The sequence below is a fragment of the Rhinoraja longicauda genome, chromosome 25 (assembly GCF_053455715.1).
Source record: "Rhinoraja longicauda isolate Sanriku21f chromosome 25, sRhiLon1.1, whole genome shotgun sequence".
In the NCBI taxonomy this organism is placed as follows: Eukaryota; Metazoa; Chordata; class Chondrichthyes; order Rajiformes; family Arhynchobatidae; genus Rhinoraja; species Rhinoraja longicauda.
The window spans coordinates 3,507,236-3,533,557 of record NC_135977.1 but is presented as its reverse complement, the minus strand read 5'-3'; the positions used below and the strand labels follow the sequence as shown (position 1 = coordinate 3,533,557).

The following is a 26,322-nucleotide window of genomic DNA, read 5'->3' as shown; positions in this document are numbered from 1 at the left end:
TTGTCGCATTCATTCACGGGCGAGGTACAGTTCAGGGCACTGCTGCACCTTTTCCACGCGCACTTCCTTGGAAACAAGAGGCTCACCTTACTGAAAAAGGTGACTGCCCTGGTGTGGTCCAAACGCGGTGACAACACCATTAAGAGATCGTTGATCAGTAGTGGTTTGAAGTCCAAGTAAAACTGCAGGGCCTTGTAATACAACTCCACATTGGCAACCTGAGGGAAAATTTCAAGTAGTAAATTATACGTCAAGTGTCAATAACTGTCTTCTACATTGACAACGATATAGGTTTTGTAACTCGGTTGTAAAGTTCTGACACGACTTGATGGATCAGAATTAGATTAGTAGTTACCCTGAGGGCAGCGCGGTGGCGCAGCAGGTAGAGCTGCTGCCTCACAGCGTCACGGACCAGGGTTTGATCCTGATCTCCGGTGCTGTCTGTGTGGAGTTTGCACGTTCTCCCCGTGACCGCGTGGGTTTACTTCGGGTGCTCTGGCTCCCTCCCATACCCCAAAGACCTGCGATTCTGTTGGTTAATTGGGCTCAAATTGCTTCTAGTGTGCAGGGCGCGGATGAGAAAGTGGGATAATGCAGATCGTGTGTGAAAAGGACACAAGGTGCTGGAGTAACGCAAAGGTTCAGGTGGCATCTCTGGAGAATATGGACAGGTGACATTTCGGGTCGGGACCCTTCTTCAGATTTGAAACGTCACCTGTCCACGTTTTCCAGAGAAGGTGCCTGGCCGGCTGAGTTAGTTCAGCACTGCGTCCTTTTGTGTAAGCCAGCATCTGTAGTTGTTTGCTTCCACACAGCAGTGTGAATGACAGTAATTGACAGTCAGCATGGACTCGGTGGGCCGAAGGGCCTTGCTTCCACCGTGCATCTCTGGTGCAACTGGTGACCCTCAGTCTTCTTCTTGCTCAGACTTTGCTGGCTTTATCTTGCACTGAACGTTATTCCCTTCATCCTGTGTCTGTACACTGTTAAAGGCTCGACTGTAATATTGTATTGTCTTTCTGCTGACTGGCTAGCACGCAACGAGAAAAGCTTTCGGTACACGTGACTATAAACTAATAAGTCAAAACATTTCACCCAGGGCAAGGCCAAAACTAGCATTACTTGCAAGATCCCAGGAACGAGTGGGCCAGCATATGATTAGCGTTAGGCCCCATATCTGAGGAAGAGATGTGCTGGCCCTGGAGAGGGTCCAGAGGAGGTTTACGAGAACGATCCCAGGAGAGAGTGGGTTAACCTATGCTGAGCGTTTGACGGCACTGGGCCTGTACTCGCTGGAGTTTGGACGTTTTAGGGGGGGACTCACAGAATAATGAAAGGCCTAGATAGAGTGGATGTGGAGAGGATGTATCCACTGGTGGGAGAGTCTAGGACCAGAGGTCGCAGCCTCCGAATAAAAGGACGTACCTTTAGAAAGGAGGTGAGGAGGAACTTCTTTAGTCAGAGGGTGGTTAATCTGTGGAACTCATTGCCACAGAGGGCTGTGGAGGGCGAGTCAGTGGATACTTTTACGGCCGAGATAGACAAATTCATGATTAGAACGGAACATGTCAGGGGTAATGGGGAGAAGGCAGGAGAATGGGGTTAGGAGGAGGCAATGATTGAATGGCAGAGTAGACTGGATGGGCCGCATGGTCTACCTCTACACCGGTAAGTCATGAAGATGAAGAAATACCTTTGCGATGATGTCTTTGTACTGGCCCTCCTTCCAGGCATCCGTGGGGTGGCTCATCATGGTGATCACGGCGTTGTCATATTCTTCGTACTTGTCGTACAGGAAGACCAGCTCAGCCCACAGGTGGGCCTGCTCAGCGGCACGCAGTACCTGCACAACCACACCACACAACCTTAGGCACCCCCGCGAGGGAAACTGGCCTTGCCGACGGTCACAAAACACAACCAGACACATGAAATTAAAGTGGCAAGTGGAAATTCTCTGCCACAGAAGGCAGTTGAGGCCAATTCACTGGATGCATTCAAGAGTTAGATTTAGCTCTTAGAGCTAACGGAATCAAGGGAAATGGGGAGAAAGCAGGAACAGGGTACTGATTTTGGATGATCAACCATGATCATATTGAATGGTGGTGCTGGCTCGAAGGGCCAAATGGCCTACTCCTGCACCTATTTTCTACATTTCTAAAGGATTGGGGATGTGCAAAGATTGGGGGGGGGGGGGGGGGGGAAGAGGTGGTTGGGCCATTTAGGACTGAGATGAGGAAAAAAAATTTCACCCAGAGAGTTGTGAATCTGTGGAATTCTCTACCACAGATGGCAGCGGAGGCCGATTCACGGGCTGTTTTCAAGGAAGAGTTAGATTTAGCTCTTAGGGCTAAGGGACTCAAGGGATATGGGGAGAAGCAGGAACAGGGTACTGAGTTTGGACAATCAGCCATGATCATATTGAATGGCGGTGCTGGCTCGAAGGGCCGAATGGCCTAATCCCGCCCCTATTTTCTGTTGCTATTTTACTATGTAAAGGGATGAGTGGAAATGATTGGGGATGTGTAAGGATTGGGGAGGGGGGGGGTCAGTCTCAGTCTAGCCCACGACAGAAGGGGGAGGAGTTGTACGTGTTTGATAGCCACAGGGAAGAAGGATCTGCTGTGGAGTTCTGTGCTGCATCTCGGTGGGACCAGTCTGTTGCTGAAAGTGCTCCTCAGGTTGGCCAGTGTGTCACGGAGGGGGTGGGTTGTATTGTCCAGGATGCTCTGCAGTTTGAGGAACATCCTCCCAGCAGAACCAGTTTTAGTGTGAACTAGTGTGAACGGGCGGCACGGTGGCGCAGCGGTAGAGTTGCTGCCTTACAGCGAATGCAGCGCCGGAGCCTCGGGTTCGATCCTGACTACGGGCGCCGTCTGTACGGAGTTTGTACGCTCTCCCCGTGACCTGCGTGGGTTTTCTCCGAGATCTTCGGTTTCCACTCACACTCCAAAGACGTGCAGGTGTGTGGGTTAATTGGCTTGGTAAATGTAAAAATTGTCCGTAGTGGGTATAGGATAGTGTTAATGTGCGGGGATCGCTGGGCGGCGCAGACCCGGTGGGCCGAAGGGCCTGTTCCTGCGCTGTATCTCTAAATCTAAAATCTAGTGGGACCAAGGTACAGAAAGAAATTCCACATCTACGCCTTCAAAGCAAGGGTGTGGCTGGAGAAATATTTATGAATGTTAAATACTCAGATCAGGCAACACCTAGGGAGAGAAACAAATTAATGCTTCCGGTCGATAACCGGTCGTTGGAAGCAGGCAAGAGAAAACAGGAGTGGTTGGTGAACAAATTCGGGGAGGCACGGTGGAGTTGCTGCCTCACAGGGCCAGAATGCTGGGTTCGATCCTGTCTACGGGTGCTGTCTGTACGGAATTTGTATGTTCTCCCCGTGACCACATGGGCTTTCTCCGTGTGCTCCAAAGGCATAAAGGTTTGTAGGTTAATTAGCTTGGTATAAATGTAAATTGTCCCTGGCGTGTGGGCGGCATGGTGTTCGTTCACGGGGATCGCTGGTCGGCGCGGACTCGGTGGGCCGAAGGGCCTGTTTCCGCGCTGTATCTCTAAACTAAACTAAATTCAATTGCTCACTGAACAAACATTCCCACACATATTTGGGAAGGCACCGAACGTCAGATTATACGCAAATATTTCCTCCTGCACCCTTGGCTCATTTGCCAATTCCTCTTTGATGGAAGTAGGCCAGCATTTGTCCAGTTTTGATTGGACTCAAAGCACGGGCGGACAAGGGGGACGAGCGTGGTTGGCACGAGCAAGTTGGGCGAAAGGGCCTCGTTAGGTGCAGTACAAGTCAATGACAACCCCCAACCCACGAAGTAATGGGCTATTTATCGTTGATTGCCTCCATTGTATAAACGACTGTGCAAATACCTTTGGAATATTAACTCTGGACCAGAAGAGTTCCAAATGCTCTCGCATCTTCTGAGGCTTAAATTTGGAGTACAGGATTGCCAGCTCCGTAAACATTCCCATATGAGCTCGTTCCAAACCTAATGCGGCTTCCAAGAGGGCAATTAGTTCTTCGAAGTATCCTCGATCCTGGAAGATATATACAACAGCAGTTATAGAACAATATACAGCGTAGAAACAGGCCCATCAGCCCCATTTGCCCACATCGACCAACATGCCCCAACTACACTAGTCCCACCTGCCTGCGTTTGGCCCATATCCCTGTAAACCTGTCCTGTCCATGTACCCGTCTAATTTTCTCCTAAACGTTGCAATAGTCGCTGCTTTAACTACCTCCTCTGGCAGCTCGTTCCATACACCCACCACCCTTGTTGACATCAGGAAATATTCTCCTGCAGCCTTAAAATAAAAGATACATAGAAACATAGAAAATAGGTGCAGGAGGAGGCCATTCAGCTCTTCGAGCCAGCACCGCCATTCATTGTGATCATGGCTGATCATCCACAATCAGTAACTTGTGCCCAACTTCTCCCCATATCCCTTGATTTCACTAGCCCCTAGAGCTCTATTTAACTCTCTCTTAAATCCATCCAGTGATTTGGCCTCCACTGCCCTCTGTGGCAGAGAATTCCACAAATTCACAACTCTCTGGGTGAAAAGGTTCCTTCTCACCTCAGTTTTAAATGGCCGCCCCTTTATTCCAAGACTGTGGCCACTGGTTCTGAACTCCCCCAACATTGGGAACATTTTTCCTGCATCTAGCTTGTCCAGTCATTTTATAATTTTATATGTCTCTATAAGAGCCCCTCTCATCCTTCTAAACTCCAGTGATACAAGCCTAGTCTTTTCAATCTTTCCTCATATGACAGTCCCGCCATCCCAGGGATCAATCTCGTGAACCTAGGCTGCACTGCCTCAATTTCAAGGATGTCCTTCCTAAAATTAGGAGACCAAAACTGTACACAATACTCCAGATGTGGTCTCACCAGAGCCCTGTACAACTGCAGAAGAACCTCTTGATTCCTATATATATAGCGAATGCTAGAATCTTGAGCAAAATGAACACAATGTACTAGAGGAACTCAGCAAGTCAGGCAGCATTTTCAGAGAATGACAGGTGACATTTTGGGTCAGGACACTTTTTCAGATCGACCGTAGAAGTGGGGAGAAAGTGGGAAGAGAGGTGGGGAAAGGACAAAATGTGTGGGAAGAAACTGCAGATGCTGGTTTACACCAAAGATAGACACAAAATGCTGGAGTAACTCGGGTAGAGTTGCTGCCTCACAGTGCCAGAGACCCGGGTTCGATACTAACTATGGGTGTCGTCTGCACGGAGTTTGTACATTCTTCCCGTGACTGTGTGGGTTTCCTCTGGTCCTACACTCCGATACACACGGGTTTGTAGATTAATGGGCTGTAATAAAATTGCAAATTGTCCCCGGTGTGTAGGATAGCGTTAGTGTACAGGGTGTTCACTAGTCTCTACCACAGGAGGCTGTGGAGTGCAAGATACTGAAGAGGTTCAAGGCAATGGATGGATAAAAGATATTTCCAGATAAAAGGCATCTATGAATTTGATATCGTGACAAGGGATTTGCCACAATACAATGGCAGTTCAGGTTTGAAGGGGCAAACTGCCTAATCCTATATATATATATATTAATCCAATATATGTATATTGGATGACAATATGCTGTGTAAGTACCTTTAATCATTAAGTCATAAGGAATATGGTCCTTCTGCAGTTGTACAGGGCCCTAGTGAGACCGCACCTGGAGTACTGTGCGCAGTTTTGGTCTCCAAATTTGAGGAAGGATATTCTTGCTATTGAGGGCATGCAGCGTAGGTTTACTAGGTTAATTCCCGGAATGGCGGGACTATCATATGTTGAAAGACTGGAGCGACTAGGCTTGTATACACTGGAATTTAGAAGGATGAGAGGAGATCTTATTGAAACGTATAAGATTATTAAGGGGTTGGACACGTTAGAGGCAGGAAACATGTTCCCAATGTTGGGGGAATCCAGAACAAGGGGCCACAGTTTACGAATAAGGGGTAGGCCATTTAGAACTGAGATGAGGAAAAACGTTTTCAGTCAGAGAGTTGTGAATCTGTGGAATTCTCCGCCTCAGAAGGCAGTGGAGGCCAATTCTCTGAATGCATTCAAGAGAGAGCTAGATAGAGCTCTTAAGGATAGCGGAGTCAGGGGGTATGGGGAGAAGGCAATGGTGGTGCTGGCTCGAAGGGCCGAATGGCCTCCTCCTGCATCTATTGTCTATTGTCTATTGAATAGGAGTAGAATTCGGCCATTGGGCCCATCAAGTCTACTCCGCCATTCAATCATGGCTGATCGATCTCTCCCTCCTAACCCCATTCACCTGCCTTTTCCCCGTAACCTCTGACACCCGCACTAATCAAGAATCTATCTATCTCTGCCTTAAAAATATCCACTGACGGCCTCCACAGCCTTCTGTGGCAATGAATTCCACAGATTCACCTCCCTCTGACTAAAGATATTCCTCATCATCTCCTTCCTAAAAGAACGTCCCTTAATTCTCAGGCTGTGACCTCTAGTCCTAGACTCTCCCACTAGTGGAAACATCCTCTCCACATCCACTCTATCCAAGCCTTTCACGATTCTGGATGTTTCAATGAGGTCCCCCCTCATCCTTCTAAACTCCAGCGAGTACAGGCCCAGTGCCGACAAACGCTGATCAAAAGTTAACCTGCTAATTTTGTGGGATGGTTCTTGTAAACCTCCTCTGGACCCTCTCCAGAGCCAGCACATCCTTCCTCAGATATGGGGCCCACAATTGCTCACAATATTCCAAACGCGGCCTTACCAGCGCCTTGTAGAGCCTCAGCATTACATCCCTGCTTTTGTATACAAGTCATAATAAATGCTAGCATTGAGTTTGCTTTCTTTACGACTGATTCGACTTGCAGATTAACTTTTGGGGAATTCTGCACCAGCTCTCCCAAGTCCCTTTGCACCTCCGATTTCTGGATTCTCTCCCCATTTAGCAAAATAGTCTACGCCTTTATTCCTACTACCAAAATGCATGACTTCACAATTTGCTACGCTGTATTCCATCTGCGTTTCAAACAATGTTGCTTTCTGAAGCTCTGGAGGTTAATTTGGTATTTAATGCAACACCCTGCTGTGGACTTAGATTGATTATGGATAAGTCATTCTGCTTGGTCGGCACCAGTGAACTCCGCACAGCCACGGGTACTGGGTACTTCCCACAGATGCATCTCACGGCAGGTCCTGCAATCACTGTTTCAACATGGCTTCGAGCTTCCTGCAGAATAACTGTGGCATGAGTCACCTGCACTCTTTACTCAGCTACCCCCACCCGCACCCATTTACACCAGCTGCTTATAAATAGCTTTCCATTAAGTCATGCTAAAGGGAAGTAGTATACTAAACTGTTGGAATCCCAAAGCAAATTGCATTGTACTTTGCTTTGGCCAACCCCCAGACTTTGCACGCTGGTAAAGGAAGCAGCAAATACTACCTGCAAGATAGTCAGGAAAATAACTGCAGGTGCTGGTTCAAATCGAAGGTCGACACAAAATGTTGGAGTAACTCAGCGGGTCAGGCAGCATCTCAGGAGAGAAGGAATGGGTGACGTTTCGGGTCGAGACCCTTTCTCAGACCCATTCCTTCTCTCCGGAGATGCTGCCTGACGCGCTGAGTTATTCCAGCATTTTGTGTCTACCCGCAAGATAGTAACTCATTTTAAACCAGCAGCGAGAACGTTCTAAACAAATACAGCACGGTGGCGCAGCGGTAGAGGTGCTGGCTGTACGGAGTTTGTACGTTCTCCCCGTGATCTGCATGGGTTTTCTCCGAGATCTTCGGTTTTCTCCCACACTCCAAAGACGTGCAGGTTTGTAGGTTAATTGGTTTTCTATAAATATAATTTGTCCCTAATGTGTGTAGGATAGTGTTAGTGTGCGGGGATCGCTGGTTGGTGCGGACTCGGTGGGCCAAAGGCCCTGTTTCCGTGCTGTATCTCTAAACTAAACTAAAACCAAATTAAATGGAAATAGTAAAACAGGTTAAGAGATTTCAGAAAAGTGATCACTTCTGACGAGCCAGAAAGTTAAACTGTGGGTTTGTAGGTTAATTGGCCTCGAGTGGAACATGTTCCCAATGTTGGGGGAGTCCAGAACAAGGGGCCACAGTTTAAGAATAAGGAGTAGACCATTTAGAAATGAGATGAGGAAAAACTTTTTCAGTCAGAGAGTTGTGAATCTGTGGAATTCTCTGCCTCAGAAGGCAGTGGAGGCCAATTCTCTGAATGCATTCAAGAGAGAGCTAGATAGAGCTCTTACGGATAGCGGAGTCAGGGGGTATGGGGAGAAGGCAGGAACGGGGTACTGATTGAGAATGATCAGCTATGATCACATTGAATGGCGGTGCTGGCTCGAAGGGCCGAATGGCCTCCTCCTGCACCTATTGTCTATTGAGTGTGCAAGGAGTGGATGTGGAAGTGGGTAACACAGAACCAGTGTGAATGGGCAATGGATGGAGTGGCTGGGCCATGAGGGGCCCGTTTCCATGCTCTGGCCTCTGAACTAAACATTCAATAGACTTTGCAACGGTGGTCAGTCAGGTTGTTGAGATACAGTCCTGCTGACTGTAATGGAGTTACCTGGTAGTAACTGATGAGCTCCTCCAGTTCATCGGCGTGGATGACAATGTGCATCCCACATATCTGAGCCAGGCGGAACTCCTGCCCGTCCACACAGGCAAAGCAAACCTGAGGGGAGATGAAAAACACCATTAAAACACTTGGTCACACCGTCCAGCTGCCCATCAGGCAAAGGTCAAGTGTGATATCAGAAAATAACTGCAGATGCTGGTACAAATCAAAGGTATTTATTCACAAAGTGCTGGAGTAACTCAGCAGGTCGGGCAGCATCTCCCGAGATGCTGCCCGACCTGCTGAGTTACTCCAGCACTTTGTGAATAAACGCCAAGTCTGCGCGTTTAAGTGGAATTTTAGCAGCTTTCATTTCTGCGAACTTCACATGACCGATTAGAACTGGAACATTTCTGATTCGGCAAGATTACTAGGCAGCGCGGTGGAGTTGCTGCCTTGCAGCGCCAGAGACCCGAGTTCAATCCTGACTACGGGTGCTGTCTGTATGGAGTTTGCACGTTCTCCCCCGTGACCACGTGGGTTTTCCCCAGGTGCTCCAGTTTCCTCCCACGCTCCAACGGCATGCAGGTTTGAAGGTCAATTGGCTTTGGCAAAATTGTAAATTGTCCCTAGTGTGTAGGATAACGTTAGTGTGCGGGTTGATCGCTGGTCGGCGCGGACCCGGTGGGCCGAAGGGCCTGTTTCCGCGCTGCATCTCGACAGTAAAACTAAGCTGGGTGCAGCTTGCTCCAGTGTCAGCTCCTACCTCTTTCCAAGTCCTGGTGCTGTTCGCTTTGCGGGCACTGTCCACAGCAGCCTGGTACTCTCCGAGATGCACCAGAGTAGAGGCCAAGCGAGCAAAGTTGGAAACGTTGTTGTACAGTAACTTGGCAGCGTCATACATGCCATCATCGTAGCAACGATCGCCAACCTACGGTCCAGAAGCACACATTTTAATCAACCTGTTGTTACCGGTTTGGAATTAATCCACAATTTTCAAACGTACTGCAGAGGATACAATCTAGATACCAAAACTCTTGTTTGTTTGTTTGTTTGTTTGTTTGTTTGTTTGTTTGTTCCTGAACTACAGCCAAAACGGTACACGATAGCTCGACAATTTTAGGCCCACCTTACTCACCGTCGTCCCTTTGGTGCTAATGGAAGACGTTTAATTGAAATCGGTGTTGTATTTTTAAAGTTATTCACATTTTAAAGTTTAAATCTATCTCTTGGGGGGAGCAGGATAAGGGGGGGTTGAGGGGGATGGAGTGGGGGGAGGGGGAGGAGGGAGGGAGGAAGGGGGAAGCGCAGAGGGGAGGGTGCTGCACCAATGCAAGAGAGGTTTTGGCCCAACGGGTCCACTTGGTCTAGTTTCGTATAAAAAGCCTCCTCATGCTAGCTACCTTTATTATAAAAGAGGCATTGCGAGTAATGGGAGTGGAGGCAGATACAATAGTGGTGCTTATGATGTTTTGGAATGGGAATGTGGAGGTGCAGGAAATAGAGGGGTAGGGATCATGTACGGGCAGATGAGATTAGTTTAACTTGGTATCATGTTCTGCACAAACATGGCAAGCCAAAAGGACCCGTTTCTGTGTTGTATTGTTCTACACACGTTCCATTACCACTACTTATCCGTGAACTCAAAGCAAGCTTGGACTTTAACCATGCAGGAAATACTCAGCAGATCGGGCAGCATCTGAGGAGAGAGAAATGTTTCAGGCCCTTGGGTGACCAACACTATGAAAAAAATCAGCCTGAAACATTAACCACAGACCCTGCCCGCCGAGAGTATTTGTTGCATTTTTTGTTCCAGACTTCGAGCAGTTTCTTTGTAATTCTGCTTTTGAAATGGTTTTAACGGGTTATCAGGAATCAAAATGATCCAATTGTGGACAACAGCTCCATCCCGTAAATATTGTGGGGAGGGGTTTTAATCTTCCTGGAAAGTTTCCTAAGGCAGACCCCAGCCCTTCTTCTGGAGATGGAGACACATTCACTTTCATCTTACATCAGACACTACTACACAGAGAGAATATTTGAATGGCCATTTAAACGTGGAAATTGTTAACCGTTTCATGGCGCGACGCAGTGGTCTGTAAAATCTACAGTTCACGCAACAATCTGAGATCCCGTACATCAAGACGCGAGCGTGACAAATCTCGAGCCACGATGAAAAGCGTGCGTTCCTCGGTTGACTCGCCTGTTGAATGTGGGCATTGTTCGGTCCGTTCACAAACTCCTCCAGCTCAGATAGACGGTTCGTTTTTGCCAGAGCAAATATCAACTCAGTCTCGACGTACGATTCCTTGGCTTTCTTTTTGGCCATTTGCAGAAACTTCACCAAGTCTTCCCAGTTATCTAGAGGGGTTAGAGGTGGGGTACATAGAGTCACACAGCCTGGAAACAGGCCCTTCGGCCCAACTTGCCCCAACCGACCAACATGTCCCATCTACACTAGTCCCACCAGCCATGTATCCCTCTAAACCTGTCCTATCCATGTACCCGACTAGTTGTTTCTTAAACGTTGCGATAGTCCCTGCCTCAACTACCTCCTCCGACAACTCATTCCATAAACCCACCATCCTTTGTGTGAAAAAGTTACCCCTCAGAATCTTATTAACTCTTTCTCCCCTCACGTTAAACATATGTCGTCTGGTCCGCGATTCCCCTACTCTGGACAAGGGTCTCTGTGTGTTTACCCGATCCATTCCTCTCATGATTTTGTACACCACTATAAGATCACCCCATATCCTCCTGCGCTCCGAGGAATAGAATCTCAGCCTGCTCAACCTCTCCCTGTAGCTCGGGCCGTCGAGTCGCGAGACCCTCGAGATATGTCCACTGTTAATCCTGCATTGAGTAGCATTTAATTCACTGGTGTTTGGGGCGTAAGGAGGGGAGTGGAATTGGAAGACAATTGAGCACATTTCTGCAGAACCTGTCTGTACGGAGTTCGCACGTCCCCCAGTGACCTGCGTGCTCCGGGTTCCTCCTGCACTCCAAAGAAGTATAGGTTTGTAGGTTAATTGGCGTTGGTAAAATTGTCCCGAGTGGGTGCAGGACACTGCTAGGGTATGAGGGTGACCGCTGGTCGGTGTGGTCTTGCTGGGCCCAAGGCCCTGTTTCCGTGCTGTATATTCTAAAGTCGAAGTTATCAATCTCCAATTACTGTAAGAACAGTCAGCAAAATTAATTCCTCCGGTCTGAAGAAGGGTCTCGACCCGAAACGTCACCCATTCCTTCTCTTCCAAGATGCTGCCTGACCCGCTGAGTTACTCCAGCATTTTGTAAACCTTCGGTTTAAACCAGCACCTGCAGTTCTTTCCTGCACAAAATAAATTCTCCTTCAGGAGTATTTTGAAGAGAAAAGAATCTTAACTCTAACCAAAGGATGAATGTCGAAGCAAGGAACTACAGGTGCTGATGTCTCCTCTCACCACAGAAAGCCAGCTCGGCCAATAGACAATAGGTGCAGGAGGAGGCCATTCGGCCCTTCGAGCCAGCACCGCCATTCAATGTGATCATGGCTGATCATTCTCAATCAGTACCCCGTTCCTGCCTTCTCCCCATACCCCCTGACTCCACTATCCTTAAGAACTCTATCTAGCTCTCTCTTGAATGCATTCAGAGAATTGGCCTCCACTGCCTTCTGAGGCAGAGAATTCCACAGATTTACAACTCTCTGACTGAGAAAGTTTTTCCTCATCTCTGTTCTAAATGGCCTACCCCTTATTCTTAAACTGTGGCCCCTTGTTCTGGACTCCCCCAACATTGGGAACATGTTTCCTGCCTCTAACGTGTCCAACCCCTTAATAATCTTATACATTTCGATAAGATCTCCTCTCATCCTTCTAAATTCCAGTGTATACAAGCCTAGTCGATCCACTTTCAACATACGACAGTCCCCCATTCCGGGAATTAACCTAGTAAACCTACGCTGCACCCCCTCAATAGCAAGAATATCCTTCCTCAAATTTGGAGACCAAAACTGCACTGCCATTCACCGTGATCATGGCTGATCATTCACAATCAGTACCCCGGTTCCTGCCTTCTCCCCATACTCCCTGACTCCGCTATCCTTAAGAGTTCTATCTAGCTCTCTCTTGAAAGCATCCAGAGAATTAACAGGACATGTTGGTTAACCGCATGCACATCATTGCAGTCAGTTCAGGCGGTCGCAGGCGTGAGTGCTCGGCTTCTGGTACTCACTGTTCTTGTTGGCCGCCTTCACCACCTCCATGTAGGCAGAGGGATCGTCAGCCTTGATGTACGAGTCGATGGCTTCTTTGACCAGATCCTTCTGCAACTGGGCTCTTGCCAACTGACTCCACACGGCCGGCTCGTTGCAACGTTCTGCAAACTCGTAGGCCCGATCGAGATTTCCAATGTGTTCAATCAGGACCTGGATAAAAGAGTGAAGAGTTAGATATGAGATAGATATAGAGAGAGATAGAGAGATAGAGAGAGAGAGAGAGAGAGAGATAGAGAGATAGAGAGAGAGAGAGAGAGAGAGAGAGAGAGAGAGAGAGAGAGAGAGAGAGAGAGAGAGAGAGAGAGAGAGAGAGAGAGAGAGAGAGAGAGAGAGAGACACAGAGAGAGAGAGAGACACAGAGAGAGAGAGAGACACAGAGAGAGAGAGAGAGAGAGAGAGAGAGAGAGAGAGAGAGAGAGAGAGAGAGAGAGAGAGAGAGAGACAGTTAAGCCTCCAAATCAAACTACCCACGCGATCTCCTGGTTGGCAAACTTTTTAAACCCCCACACGTCTTCCCATTCTGTCCTGGGCCTCCTCCACTGCCAGAGTGAGGCCCACAAGCAAATTGGACGCAAGTTCATATTTCGCTGGGGCAGCTCACAACCCAGCGGTGTGAACATTGCGTAGGAAAACAACGGCAGATGCTGGTTTAAATCGAAGGTAGACATAAAAAGCTGGAGTAACAGCGGGTCAGACAGCATCTCGGGGGGAGAGCGAAGGAATGGGTGATGTTTCGGGTCGAGACCCTTCTTCAGAATCTTCTTCATCTCTCCTGAGATGCTGCATGACCTGCTGAGTTACTCCAGCATTTTGTGAAATAAATACCAGCACTTTGTATCTACCTTTAACGAGTAAGACCTGGAGAAATAATCCTAAATTTGCTCGTTTTCAGAATGTGATTTTTGGAAACAGACCCACAAATATTGTTATAATAAAAATAATTTTACCATTGTGAGTCATTGAGGCGTACAAATATATCGGCAAGATCAAGGCTATGGTTTTGGTGAACTTCTCCGCTCAGTCCGGACCTACCTGATCTCCCGGTTGCGCAACACTTTAACTCCCCCTCCCAGTCCCACACTGACCTTTCTGTCCTGGGCCTCCTGCACTGTCAGAGTGAGGCCCAGCGCAAATTGGAGGAACAGCACCTCATTTAGTTTGGGCAGCTCACACCCCAGCGGTATGAATATTAACTTCTCTCAGTAACCCTTGCTTTCCCTCTCGCTCCATCCCTCCCCCACCCAAGTTCTCCCAGTTTGATTGTCCTCCTGATTAAATTCTACTTTGTGTGCCTCCCCTAGTTAACAGTGATCTATTCCACATTTTCCTGGCTCTTGTCCCCTTTGATCTCTCGTTTTCACACCTCACCCTTCCATATCTCTCATTTCCCTCTCCCCTGACCCTCAGTCTGAAGAAGGGTCTGGAGCCGAAACGTCACCCATTCCTTCTCTCCGGTAATGCTGCCTGTCCCACTGAGTCAATAGACAATAGGTGCAGGAGGAGGCCATTCGGCCCTTTGAGCCAGCACCGCCATTCAATGTGATTATGGCTGATCATTCTCAATCAGTACCCCGTTCCTGCCTTCTCCCCATACCCCCTGACTCCGCTATCCTTAAGAGCTCTATCTAGCTCTCTCTTGAATGCATTCAGAGAATTGGCCTCCACTGCCTTCTGAGGCAGAGAATTCCACAGATTCACAACTCTCTGACTGAAAAAGTGTTTCCTCATCTCAGTTCTAAATGGCATACCCCTTATTCTTAAACTGTGGCCCCTTGTTCTGGACTCCCCCAACATTGGGAACATGTTTCCTGCCTCTAACGTGTCCAACCCCTTAATAATCTTATACGTTTCGATAAGATCTCCTCTCATCCTTCTAAATTCCAGTGTATACAAGCCTAGTCGCTGCAGTCTTTCAACATACGACAGTCCCGCCATTCTGGGAATGAACCTAGTAAACCTACGCTGCACTCCCTCAATAGCAAGAATATCCTTCCTCAAATTTGGAGACCAAAACTGCACACAATACTCCAGGTGCGGTCTCACTAGGGCCCTAGTCACTCCGACATTTTGTGTCTACCTTCCGCACAGACACGCCATTGCGCAAGCCCTCAGATATAACCGACGTGATCACTGTCAGCTCTCACCTGCACTGCTGACGTATTGACGTCAAACTTTCGGAAGATGGCAAAGGCCTCTTCAAAGAGTTCGTTGCTGATGGCAATGTTGGCAATGTCGGGGGCATCGTAGTTGTCCAGGCGGTTAATGTACTCCATGACCCGGGTGCGATCCGCTTTGATGGCCGTGAGAATCAGCAGGTTCTGTAGGTTCCTGTGGGGCACACGACACGCATTAACAGTTTAGTTCCACTCAAGACAATCTATAGAGCAGTGCAGCGCAGGAACAGGCCCTTCAGCCCACAAAGCCCCTGCCAACCATAACGCCAGGTTAAACCAATCTCATCTGCCTGCGCTCGATCCATATCCCTCCATACCCAGGTGGCCCAATCTAAAAGCCTTTCACATGCCACTATGATATCTGCCTCCACCACCACCCCCTGTAGCTCGTTCCCACCAATCCAAAACAAATAAATTGCCCCACACATCTTTTAATGGGACTTTCTACCGCTGATGTTACAGAAATTACCATGTATACAGAACATTAACTGTTGATGTGAAATTGCTTTTGCAGCTTAAAGTCTAAAATATCAAGCTCAAGAGTTCAGCAACCCAATCCGAGTCCCATCACCTTTCAGATGCAGCAGTTTAGTTTAGAGATACAGCGCGGAAACAGGCCCTTCGGCCCACCGAGTCCACGCCGACCAGCGATCCCCGCACACTCACACTGTCCTACACACACGAGGGACGACTTACAATTGGACCAAGCCAATTAGCCTACAAACCCGTATGTCTTTGGAGTGTGGGAGGAAACCGGAGATCCTGGGAAAGAAACCCCACGTAGGTCACGTGGAGAATGCAGAGACTCTGTACAGACAGCACCCGCAGTCCGGATCCAACCCGGGTATCTGGCGCTGTGAGGCAGCAACTCTACCTCTGCACCACCGCGCAGCCCCAAAGTTCTTCCAAGAGGAATTCAAAGATTGGGTCCCTACCGTTGGAATATATAGTTCTGCACTGCAATCTGAAACTAATGACTTGCCCCAAGGCCACGCATTATAGTGCACATTCAAGCCAATGGCTGAACTATCCGCCCAGAGCCTTGAAACAGTTTAAAATTGCGATCAATAGTTAGGACAACGCTTTATTTTGTACCTGTGTTCACTAAAGACATTGTTATCCAGGACTATCTTCTCCAGCAGTTCAATCAGCTCATTGGGAAGGTCAGCTGTCATGAAGGCCTTCACAGTAACGGACACCTCCTCTGGATCCTGTGTTTCAGACAGGGCCGTCTGGACAACCTGACAAAGTCAATTGTTCTCAATTTAGCAAGCAGCACAAGTAGTAAGCAAGGCAATTTTAAAACAACGCAAAATTGTCAAGGTGGCCCTTTAGCTAGGCTACCTTGACAATTTTGACAAAAGGCATAGCCCTTAAGCTAGACTAAAGGTCGGCTTACAGTAAACAGAATGGGTACGAGGGATGAATGAAACATAACTGATTAGAGAACATCAGTCACTTGTAGACGGGACTCGACTTCACAAATTAATGCATTGGACATTAAACTTGGGAGCCCTATTTTGTGTCTTTCAACCTTTTAAAAGGTCAGGTCTCAATAATAATAACCATATAACCATATAACAACTACAGCACGGAAACAGGCCCGTTCGGCCCTACCAGTCCACGCCGACCACTCTCCCTGACCTAGTCTCATCTACCTGCTCTCAGACCATAACCCTCCAATCCCCTCCCATCCATATACCTATCCAATTTACTCTTAAATAATAAAATCGAGCCTACCTCCACCACTTCCACCGGAAGCCCATTCCATACAGCCACCACCCTCTGAGTAGAGAAATTACCCCTCATGTTACCCCTAAACTTTTGTCCCTCAATTCTAAAGTTATGTCCCCTTGTTGGAATCTTCCCCACTCTCAAGGGGAAAAGCCTACCCACGTCAACTCTGTCTGTCCCTCTTAAAATTTTAAAAACCTCTATCAAGTCCCCCCTCAACCTTCTACGCTCCAAAGAATAAAGACCCAACCTGTTCAACCTCTCTCTGTAGCTTAAGTGCTGAAACCCAGGCAACATTCTAGTAAATCTCCTCTGTACCCTCTCCATTTTGTCGACATCCTTCCTATAATTTGGCGACCAGAACTGCACACCATACTCCAGATTCGGCCTCACCAATGCCCTGTACAATTTTAACATTACATCCCAACTTCTATATTCGATGCTCTGATTTATAAAGGCAAGCATACCAAACGCCTTCTTCACCACCCTATCCACATGAGATTCCACCTTCAGGGAACAATGCACAGTTATTCCCAGATCCCTCTGTTCCACTGCATTCCTCAATTCCCTACCATTTACCCTGTACGTCCTATTTAGATTTGTCCTACCAAAATGCAGCACCTCACACTTATCAGCATTAAACTCCATCTGCCATCTTTCAGCCCACCCTTCCAAAAGGCCCAAGTCTCTCTGTAGACTTTGAAACTCTACTTAATGCAGGTCAAAATATTTTGATCCCTTTAGCCATTACTTAATATCTTCCAATACGGATTAGTACGGGTGTCAGGGGTTATGGGGAGAAGGCAGGAGAATGGGGTTAGGAGGGAGAGATAGATCAGCCATGATTGAATGGCGGAGTAGACTTGAGGGGCCAAATGGCCTAATTCTGCTCCTATCACTTATGACCTTATAATAACAGTTTTTAATAAGTTTCCATGTGAAGACCAGCAAGGAAAATACAAATCTAGAGTTTGTGTTTAGTTCATTGTTTCGTGTACCGAGGTACAGTGAAAAGCTTTTGTTGCGTGCTAACCAGGCAGTAGAAAGGCACATCTGACAGCTCCATCAGGTAAAACTGATAGATTCAAACAGTAGATATGGACACGTATCTACATCATCTGGAAAAGCAGTAATGTGGAGTATTTGTTTTTTTTAAAACGCCTACAATTGAAATTGCACTCCATGTCTATTTACTTTCTTCCCTCGCCTCTTTCTTATCTGAATGCTACAATTTAACAAGTGTCAGTAGTTTCAGGGAGCACAGTTTCTGGCTGCATAACAGTATCGTTTCGGAGTATTTTAAGATAATTTATACACCTTTAGTCATTTCTACCAAGGTACAGTGAAAAGCTTTTTTTGTTGCATGCTCTCCCATCAGCAGAAAAAACTATACAAGATTACAATCAAGCGATCCAGTGTACAGATGCACGATAAAGGGAATAACGTTTAGTGCAAGATAAAGTCCAGTAAAGATAGGCCGAGGGTCTCCAATGAAGTAGATGGGAGGTCAGGACCGCTCTCTAGTTGGTGGTAGGAGGTTCAGTTGCCTGATAACAGTTGGGAAAAAACTGCCCCTGAATCTGGAGGTGCGCATTTTCACACTTCTGTACCACTTGCCAGTTGGGAGAGGGGAGAAGAGGGAGTGGCCGGGGTGAGACTGGTCCTTGATGATGCTGCTGGCCTTGCCAAGGCAGCGTGAGATGCCGATGGAGTCGATGGAAGTTTCAGGCTTTGTATTGGGCGTTCAGTATTATTCCCAGTCACGATGGGAATTGCTATCCACAAAGTACAGTGTAACAATTGTACCTGGTCAATCAGCTGGCGCCTGAAGGGATTATTTTCTTCAAGAACACTGGCCCAAAGCTCGGGGTCTTTTCTACGTACAAGGTACCGAGCCTCGCTCTTGAACAGGGAATTCTCGTTGCAAACCTGAAGCAAAATGAAAAATACATCACACATAGCAGCTATTCCAATGGCATTTTAGCCCCCAACTCAACATTCATTAGTATTTGTGTTGGAAGGAACTGTAGATGTTGGTTTAAACCGAAGACAGACACAATAAGCTGGAGTAACTGAGCGGGTCAGACAGCCTCTCCGGAGAAAAGGAATGGATGACATTTCGGGTCGAGACCCTTCTTCAGATTGAGAGTCGGGGGGAAAGGGAAACGAGAGACATAGACGGTGATGTAGAGAGATATAGAACAAATGAATGAAAGATATGGAAAAAAGTAACGATGATAAAGGAAGCAGGCCATTGTTAGCTGTGGGCGAGGTGAAAACCAGTTACAGACAACGAGACGCAACAAGACGGCTTTGAAGCCGCTATGACTTGGGTGGGGGAGGGAAGGAGATAGAGGGGATGCAGGGGTTACTTGAAGTTAGAGAAAACAATGTTCAAACCGTTGGGTTGTAAGCTGCCCAAGCGAAATATGAGGTTCTGTTCCTCCAATTTGCATTTGGTCTCACTGACAGAGGAGGAGGCCCAGGACAGAACGGTCAGTGAGGGAACGGGAGGAATAATTCATCAGTATTTCTCCCATAAAAGAGATAACATAAGTGAGACCGCACCTGGAGTACTGTGTGCAGTTTTGGTCTCCAAATTTGAGGAAGGATATTCTTGCTATTGAGGGCGTGCAGCGTAGGTTTACTAGGTTAATTCCCGGAATGGCGGAACTGTCATATGTTGAAAGACTGGAGCGGCTAGGCTTGTATACACTGGAATTTAGATGGATGAAAGGGGATCTTATCGAAACATATAAGATTATTAAGGGGTTGGACACGTTAGAGGCAGGAAACATGTTCCCAATGTTGGGGGAGTCCAGAACAAGGGGCCACAGTTTAAGAATAAGGGGTAGGCCATTTAGAACGGAGATGAGGAAAAACTTTTTTAATCAGAGAGTTGTGAATCTGTGGAATTCTCTGCCTCAGAAGGCAGTGGAGGCCAATTCTCTGAATGCATTCAAGAGAGAGCTAGATAGAGCTCTTAAGGATAGCGGAGTCAGGGGGTATGGGGGAGAAGGCAGGAATGGGGTATTGATTGAGAATGATCAGCCATGATCACATTGAATGGTGGTGCTGGCTCGAAGGGCCGAATGGCCTCCTCCTGCACCTATTGTCTATAACGGGAAAGTGAAAAGTGCCCTAATAAATTAGCCACCTTTTGGTTAAAGCTTTGTAAAGGAAAGGAGGGTTGTTGGTGCAATGATATACGTTCTCCCCGTGACCTGCATGGGTTTTCCCCGCGATCTCCGGTTTCCTCCCACACTCCAAAGACGTGCAGGCTTGTAGGTTAATTGGCTTGGTGTAATTGTAAATTGTCCCCAGTGTGTATAGGATAGTGTTAATGTCTGGGGATCGCTGGTGGGCGGACTCAGTGGGCCGAAGGGCCTGTTTTCGAAGTAAACAATTAAATGCGCCAACCTTGATGAGATCCAGATCGCACTGGCCCCTTTCATAGGCCACACAAGCCAAGTGCGGGTCCCTCTTCTCACAGTATTTCCCAACCACAGTACTGTCATAGTACGGGTTTTCCCGCAGGAAGCGCTCAGGGTTGTTGTTGCTATCGATGTATATTTTAGCCAGAGCGTTGTGGGTGGCCGGCTCCTCACAGCCATCGTGAATCCGAGCCTCCAGCCAGGGCAGCAACAATTTCAATCTGCCAACAAAAAAAAAGAAAGGGATACTGAGCAAATCCCGAGAAGTGGCGGCTTGGCGATAACGAACGGACGGAAGACACAAAGTATGAAGTGCTGGAGTAACTCAGCGGCAGGGGTGCAGCGCTGCTAGAGCTCACCGCAGCGCCACTCTGGCACCTCTGTTAAACAAAGCCAAAATAAACAGCGGGGAATGTTAACTAGCAGGGAATTTAACAGTGGCCACTCCTGCACCAGTGACAGCTCCGGCACCTAAACAATTACCACTGCAACACTGCTCTGCGGGTCAGGCAGCATCTATGGAGAACATGGACAGGTGACGTTTCACAGAGTGCTGGAGTAACTCAGTGGGTCAGGCAGCATCTCTGGAGAACACGGGCAGGTGACATTTCAGGTTGGAATCCTTCTGCAGACATTGCAAGTGGTGGGGAACAGGTTCACAAGTTATACGTATAGAATTAGGCCATTCAGCCCATCGAGCCCACTCTGCCATTCAATCGTGGCTGATCTCTGCCTCCTAATCCCCACTTTCCTGCCTTCTCCCCATAACCCTTGACACCCGTTCTAATCAAGAATTTGTCTATCTCTGCCTTAAAACTGTCCACTGACTTGGCCTCCACAGCACCTCTGTGGCAATGAGATTCATAGATTAACTACCCTCTGACTAAAGAAGTTCCTCCTGACCTCCTTTCTAAAAGAGCGCCCCTTAATTCTGAGGCTGTGACCTCTGGTCCTAGACTCTCCCACTAGTGGAAACATCCTCTCCACATCCACTCTAAGCCTTTCATTATTCTGTAAGTTTCAATGAGGTTCCCCCTCAACCTTCTAAACTCCAGCGAGTACAGGCCCAGTGCCGTCAAACGCTCATCAGATGCTAACCCACTCATTCCTGGGATCGTTCTTGTAAACCTCCTCTGGACCCTCTCCAGAGCCAGCACATCCTTCCTCGGATACGAGGCCCAAAGGGGAGGCTAATTCAAGCTGAGATGAGAAAAAAACTTTTTCACCCAGAGGGCCCACTCGAATGGCCTACTCCTGCACCTATTGTCTACACCCTATAAACATTCTGGTAGTAAAACATGAAACTGATACACCTGAAAAGCTGCAGCTTGATAGCATAAAGTAGACAGTGAGCAGATGCTGCTTTCTGAACCCCCCCCCATTACCCACTCCTCCCCCCCCCCCCGGTTTTAAATGCAGGCTTGGGGAGTGGGGCAGAATAAGACAAAACCGTCTGATCTTGATTCAGCTGGTGAAAGAGTCAGCAGGGCCACAGTCAGAGTCATCCAACACGGAAACAGGCCCTTCAGCCCGACTCGCCCATGCTGGCCAAGATGCCCCGGGGATCTCGCTCCCTTTCAGCATGAGGCAGGCAAAGCGCAAGGAGGGGACCTTCCGCTGCTTCATTTACTGACCTGTTCCTCTTTTCCACTTCACCCACAAGTTCGTCGGTTGAAAACTGACCACGGACGACATTGATGAGGTTTTTAATGACTTCTTCCGAGCAGTCGACATCGAGTAGTCCTCCCACCACCACCGGCAGCCTGCTTGGGTTGACCTACACACAACGGAGGATGGCAATGGATGCGTCACATCGAGCCTTCACTCGTGCATTTGTTCGATTATTCTTATTTTTTTTAAAGAGATACAGCTCGGAAACAAGACCTTCGGCCCACCGAGTCCACGTCGATCGGCGATCCCCTCACACTAACACTACCCTACATACAGCGGGGACAATTTACATTTACACCACGCCAACTAACTTACAAACCCGCACGTCTTTGGAGTGTGGGTGGAAACCGAAGATCCCGGAGAAAACCCACGTAGGTAACGGTGAGAAACTCCATACAGACAGCACCCGTAGTTGGGATTGAACCCGGGTCTCCGACGCTGTAATGCAGCGGCTCTACCGCTGCGACCCCCTAATTTTCTTGCCCTTAAGACCCCAGCAGCTCTGTTTACTAAGCACTTTGGAATTGCAGCACAAGTTCTACAAGTCTACAGAGTTAAAGATGAGAGAATTTGAAATGTTATCCAAAATGGTTCGAAGTTCATCGAGTGCCAGTGCAAAGATTGCAGATCTCGCGAGGCAGTTCAGCGTGCCTTTCACAGTCAAAGCGCTGAAGGCCACCGGATTATGTTTCCAGGCATTGGAAAACTGATTAGCCTGGATGTTCTTCCTCCCCCATCCTCGCAACCCGTTCCATAGCTGTGCAATGCACATCTTTTCAAGTATCATCCATATCGATATATAACTAAAGGTTTCATCTTGTATGTATGTATGTATGTATGTTCCCGAAATACAGTCAAAACGGTACACGATAGCGCAACAATTTTAGGGGCACCTTACTCACCATTCACCTGCGGTGTGCAGTATCAAGCTTCGCTACATTTAAAAAGTAATTCACTTTATAAACTTTAATAAACTTTATACTGTGAATGGGACAAGTTTCAACGGCTCGGCAGCCGAGCATGCGCAATGCACTCCCACTTGCCGGGCCCGGTATCCACGCGTGTGCAGTTGGGGGAGGGTTGCTGGGCCTGGTATTTGTGCGTGTGCAGTTGGGGGGGGGGGTTGCTGGGCCCGGTATCCACGCGTGTACAGTTGGGGGAGGGTTGCCGGGCCCGGTATCTGTGCGTGTGCAGTTGGGGGAGGGGTGCTGGGCCCGGTATCGGCGCGTGTACAGTTGGGCGAGGGTTGCCGGGCCCGGTATCTGTGCGTGTGGAGTTGGGCGAGGGTTGCCGGGCCCGGTATCTGTGCGTGTGCGGTTGGGCGAGGGTTGCAGGGCCTGGTATCTGTGCGTGTGCAGTTGGGCGAGGGTTGCCGGGCCTGGTATCAGCCCGTGTACAGTTGGGCGAGGGTTGCCGGGCCTGGTATCTGTGCGTGTGCAGTTGGGGGAGGGGTGCGGGGCCTGGTATCTGTGCGTGTACAGATGGGCGAGGGTTGCCGGGCCTGGTATCAGCCCGTGTACAGTTGGGCGAGGGTTGCCGGGCCTGGTATCTGTGCGTGTGCAGTTGGGGGAGGGGTGCGGGGCCTGGTATCTGTGCGTGTACAGATGGGCGAGGGTTGCCGGGCCCGGTATCTGTGCGTGTACAGATGGGCGAGGGTTGCGGGGCCCGGTATCTGTGCGTGTGCAGTTGGGGGAGGGGTGCGGGGCCCGGTATCTGTGCGTGTGCAGTTGGGCGAGGGTTGCTGGGCCCGGTATCTGTGCGTGTGCAGTTGGGGGAAGGTTGCTGGGCCTGGTATCCACGCGTGTGCAGTTGGGGAGGGTTGCCGGGCCCAGCGGCGGCACGCCCAGAAGGAATGAAGAGGCGGAATTTGAAATAACTGAACGTCTCTTGCGTCACGACGGGAACCCAACTCGTGGTCTCTCAATGACTGGTCCTGTGTACAGTGCTCGGGCTGCAATGGTCAGAATAGTAGCTGCCCCAAACGATTAGGTGTTGTCGCGACACTCACCTTCTGAACGTAGATCTCAATGTATTTCTGTAGGTTGTTACGGTACAGATACAGAACCAGGTCATGAACAAAGTCAAACCGATCGCACACGATGATCAGTGGAAGCTGGTCTGTCAACTTGGCTTCCTGGAAGCAAAACACAAGTTGCTCAAATGAGTGGAATGGAACGTTACCGATGTTAAAGTCCGCGCCACTTCAAGGAGGTCAAATCAAGATTCAATTTAATTGTCAAATGTACCAATTAATGTACAGTAAAATTTGAGTTACCGTACAGCCATACTAAGTAAAAATCAACAAGACACACAGCCACATACAATAAAGTTAACATAAACATCCACCACAGCGGATTCCACATTCCTCACTGTGATGGGAAGGTAATAAAGTTCAATCAGCTTCCTCTTTGTGTTCACCCGTGGTCGGGGCTGTTGAACCGTCCGCGGTCACCGCTGCCGACTGTCCGAGGCCCTCGCGTCAGGATGATCGAATTCCCGCGTTGGAACGGTTGACAAACTCTCCGCGGCATGTTGCTCCCGAGTCGGCCTCTTCTAACCAGAGACCACAGGCTTCACGGTGTTAAAGTCCGCAGGCCCCGCGGTCAGAGCTCTCCGCAGTCGATCCCCGGCAAAGGATCGCAAGCTCCGCGATGTTAAAGTCCGCGCCGCGCCCGCGGCATGAAGCGCCGTGCCCGTCTCCAGGAAAGGCCGCAAACTCCTCGACGTTAGGACGCAGTGGGGACGGAGATACGACACGGAGAAACATCACATCTCCGTCGAGGTAAGAGATTGAAAAAAATCATGTTGATAGACACAAAAAGCTGGAGTAACTCAGCGGGTCAGGTAGCAAGGAACAGGTGACGTTTTGGATCAAGACCCTTCTTCAGACTGAGAGACAGGGGAAAGAGAAACATGAGATATAGACGGTGACTATAGACCTAGAACAAATGAATGAAAGATAGGCAAAAAGTAACGGTGATCAAGGAAAGGTGCAGCCTACAATAGTCCATTGTTGGCCAAGGGGTGGGTGATAACCAGTTTCAGTCCGAAGGAACCACCTTTTAAATCTTTCCCTTCCCACTGTAAACCCATGCCCTCGAGTTGAAGAATGCCCTGCCATTTACCCTGTCCATGCCCCCCATTTTGAAAGCCTCTAAAATCGCACCTGTCTCTTACACTCCAGAGGAAAAAAAGACCTGGTCTATCCAGCCTCTCCTGACAATTCAAACCCACCAATAGACAATAGACAATAGGTACAGGAGTAGGCCATTCGGCCCTTCGAGCCAGCACCAACATTTAATGTGATCATGGCTGATCATTCTCAATCAGTACCCCGTTCCTGCCTTCTCCCCATACCCCCTGACTCCGCTATCCTTAAGAGCTCTATCCAGCTCTCTCTTGAATGCATTCAGAGAATTGGCCTCCACTGCCTTCTGAGGCAGAGAATTCCACAGATTTACAGCTCTCTGACTGAAAATGTTTTTCCTCATCTCCGTTCTAAATGGCCTACCCCTTATTCTTAAACTGTGGCCCCTTGTTCTGGACTCCCCCAACATTGGGAACATGTTTCCTGCCTCTAACTTGTCCAACCCCTTAATAATCTTATACGTTTCGATAAGATCTCCTCTCATCCTTCTAAATTCCAGTGTATACAAGCCTAGTCGCTCCAGTCTTTCAACATATGACAGTCCCGCCATTCCAGGAATCAACCTAGCAAACCAAAGCTGCACGCCCTCCACAGCAAGAACATCCTTCCTCAAATTTGGAGACCAAGACTGCACAGAGTACTCCAGGTGCGGTCTCACTAGGGCCCTGTAATCTTCTCAGCAATATTCTCACATCTTCTATTCATCCTTTCCAGATTAACAACCACCTGCAGGGCAATCAGAACTGTGCACAATACTTTAAGTGGCTTCATGTTCAGCACAGACATTGTGGGCCGAAGGGCATTTGACTGGACTGTTCTTTGTTCTGTGGAGAAATATTGAACCACTTACGGCTGGCTACCTCGTGCCTCCTGGAGATTCTCTTAAAAAGGGAAGCATTCATCCAAATGGCTGATATAATGCGCAAGTAGTCAGCGCAGAGCCCAGAACAGTCATTTTATCCACTCCTGTTTACACAGGGCTGCCCCTGACAACTTTGGTCTTACAGCAGATTCAATATTAGAGCTTTAAAATCGCCTGTTCGCAGGATTACCCTTGCCAGCCACTTGTCCTGGGATTACCCTTGTCACACACACACACAGCAATTCCATTCATTTCTGAAGGGATTTTAAAATCCAATAAGTCAGCTACCTACTGGGGGCTGGCATTTCATAAACTACGTGCCTCTTACTTTTGAAAAAACTCAGAAAATCCAACTTACTACAACAGTACTAGGGGGTGTGAGCTATAGGAAGAGGTTGAACAGGCTGGGTCTCCATTCCTTGGAGCACAGGAGGATGAGAGGCGATCTTAAAGAGGTGT

The 26,322-nt window shown here is 48.4% G+C and overlaps 1 protein-coding gene across 1 annotated transcript in view; it reads right to left on the bottom strand.

Annotated features, from left to right (window-relative positions):
* The window catches only part of LOC144606017 (clathrin heavy chain 1-like), a 91,471-nt gene that overhangs the window by 14,157 nt on the left and 50,992 nt on the right, over positions 1 to 26,322 (bottom strand). Inside the window, exons 15-27 of the mRNA XM_078421769.1 lie at positions 23,862 to 23,987; positions 21,817 to 21,959; positions 20,169 to 20,403; positions 18,555 to 18,677; positions 16,110 to 16,255; positions 14,985 to 15,168; positions 12,798 to 12,990; positions 10,789 to 10,946; positions 9,352 to 9,516; positions 8,595 to 8,702; positions 3,892 to 4,059; positions 1,694 to 1,843; positions 87 to 218 (exon numbers count right to left, since the gene is read on the bottom strand). Of these exons, the coding sequence (XP_078277895.1) occupies positions 87 to 218; positions 1,694 to 1,843; positions 3,892 to 4,059; positions 8,595 to 8,702; positions 9,352 to 9,516; positions 10,789 to 10,946; positions 12,798 to 12,990; positions 14,985 to 15,168; positions 16,110 to 16,255; positions 18,555 to 18,677; positions 20,169 to 20,403; positions 21,817 to 21,959; positions 23,862 to 23,987 (2,031 nt within the window). The remainder of the gene's footprint in view (positions 1 to 86; positions 219 to 1,693; positions 1,844 to 3,891; positions 4,060 to 8,594; positions 8,703 to 9,351; positions 9,517 to 10,788; positions 10,947 to 12,797; positions 12,991 to 14,984; positions 15,169 to 16,109; positions 16,256 to 18,554; positions 18,678 to 20,168; positions 20,404 to 21,816; positions 21,960 to 23,861; positions 23,988 to 26,322) is intronic.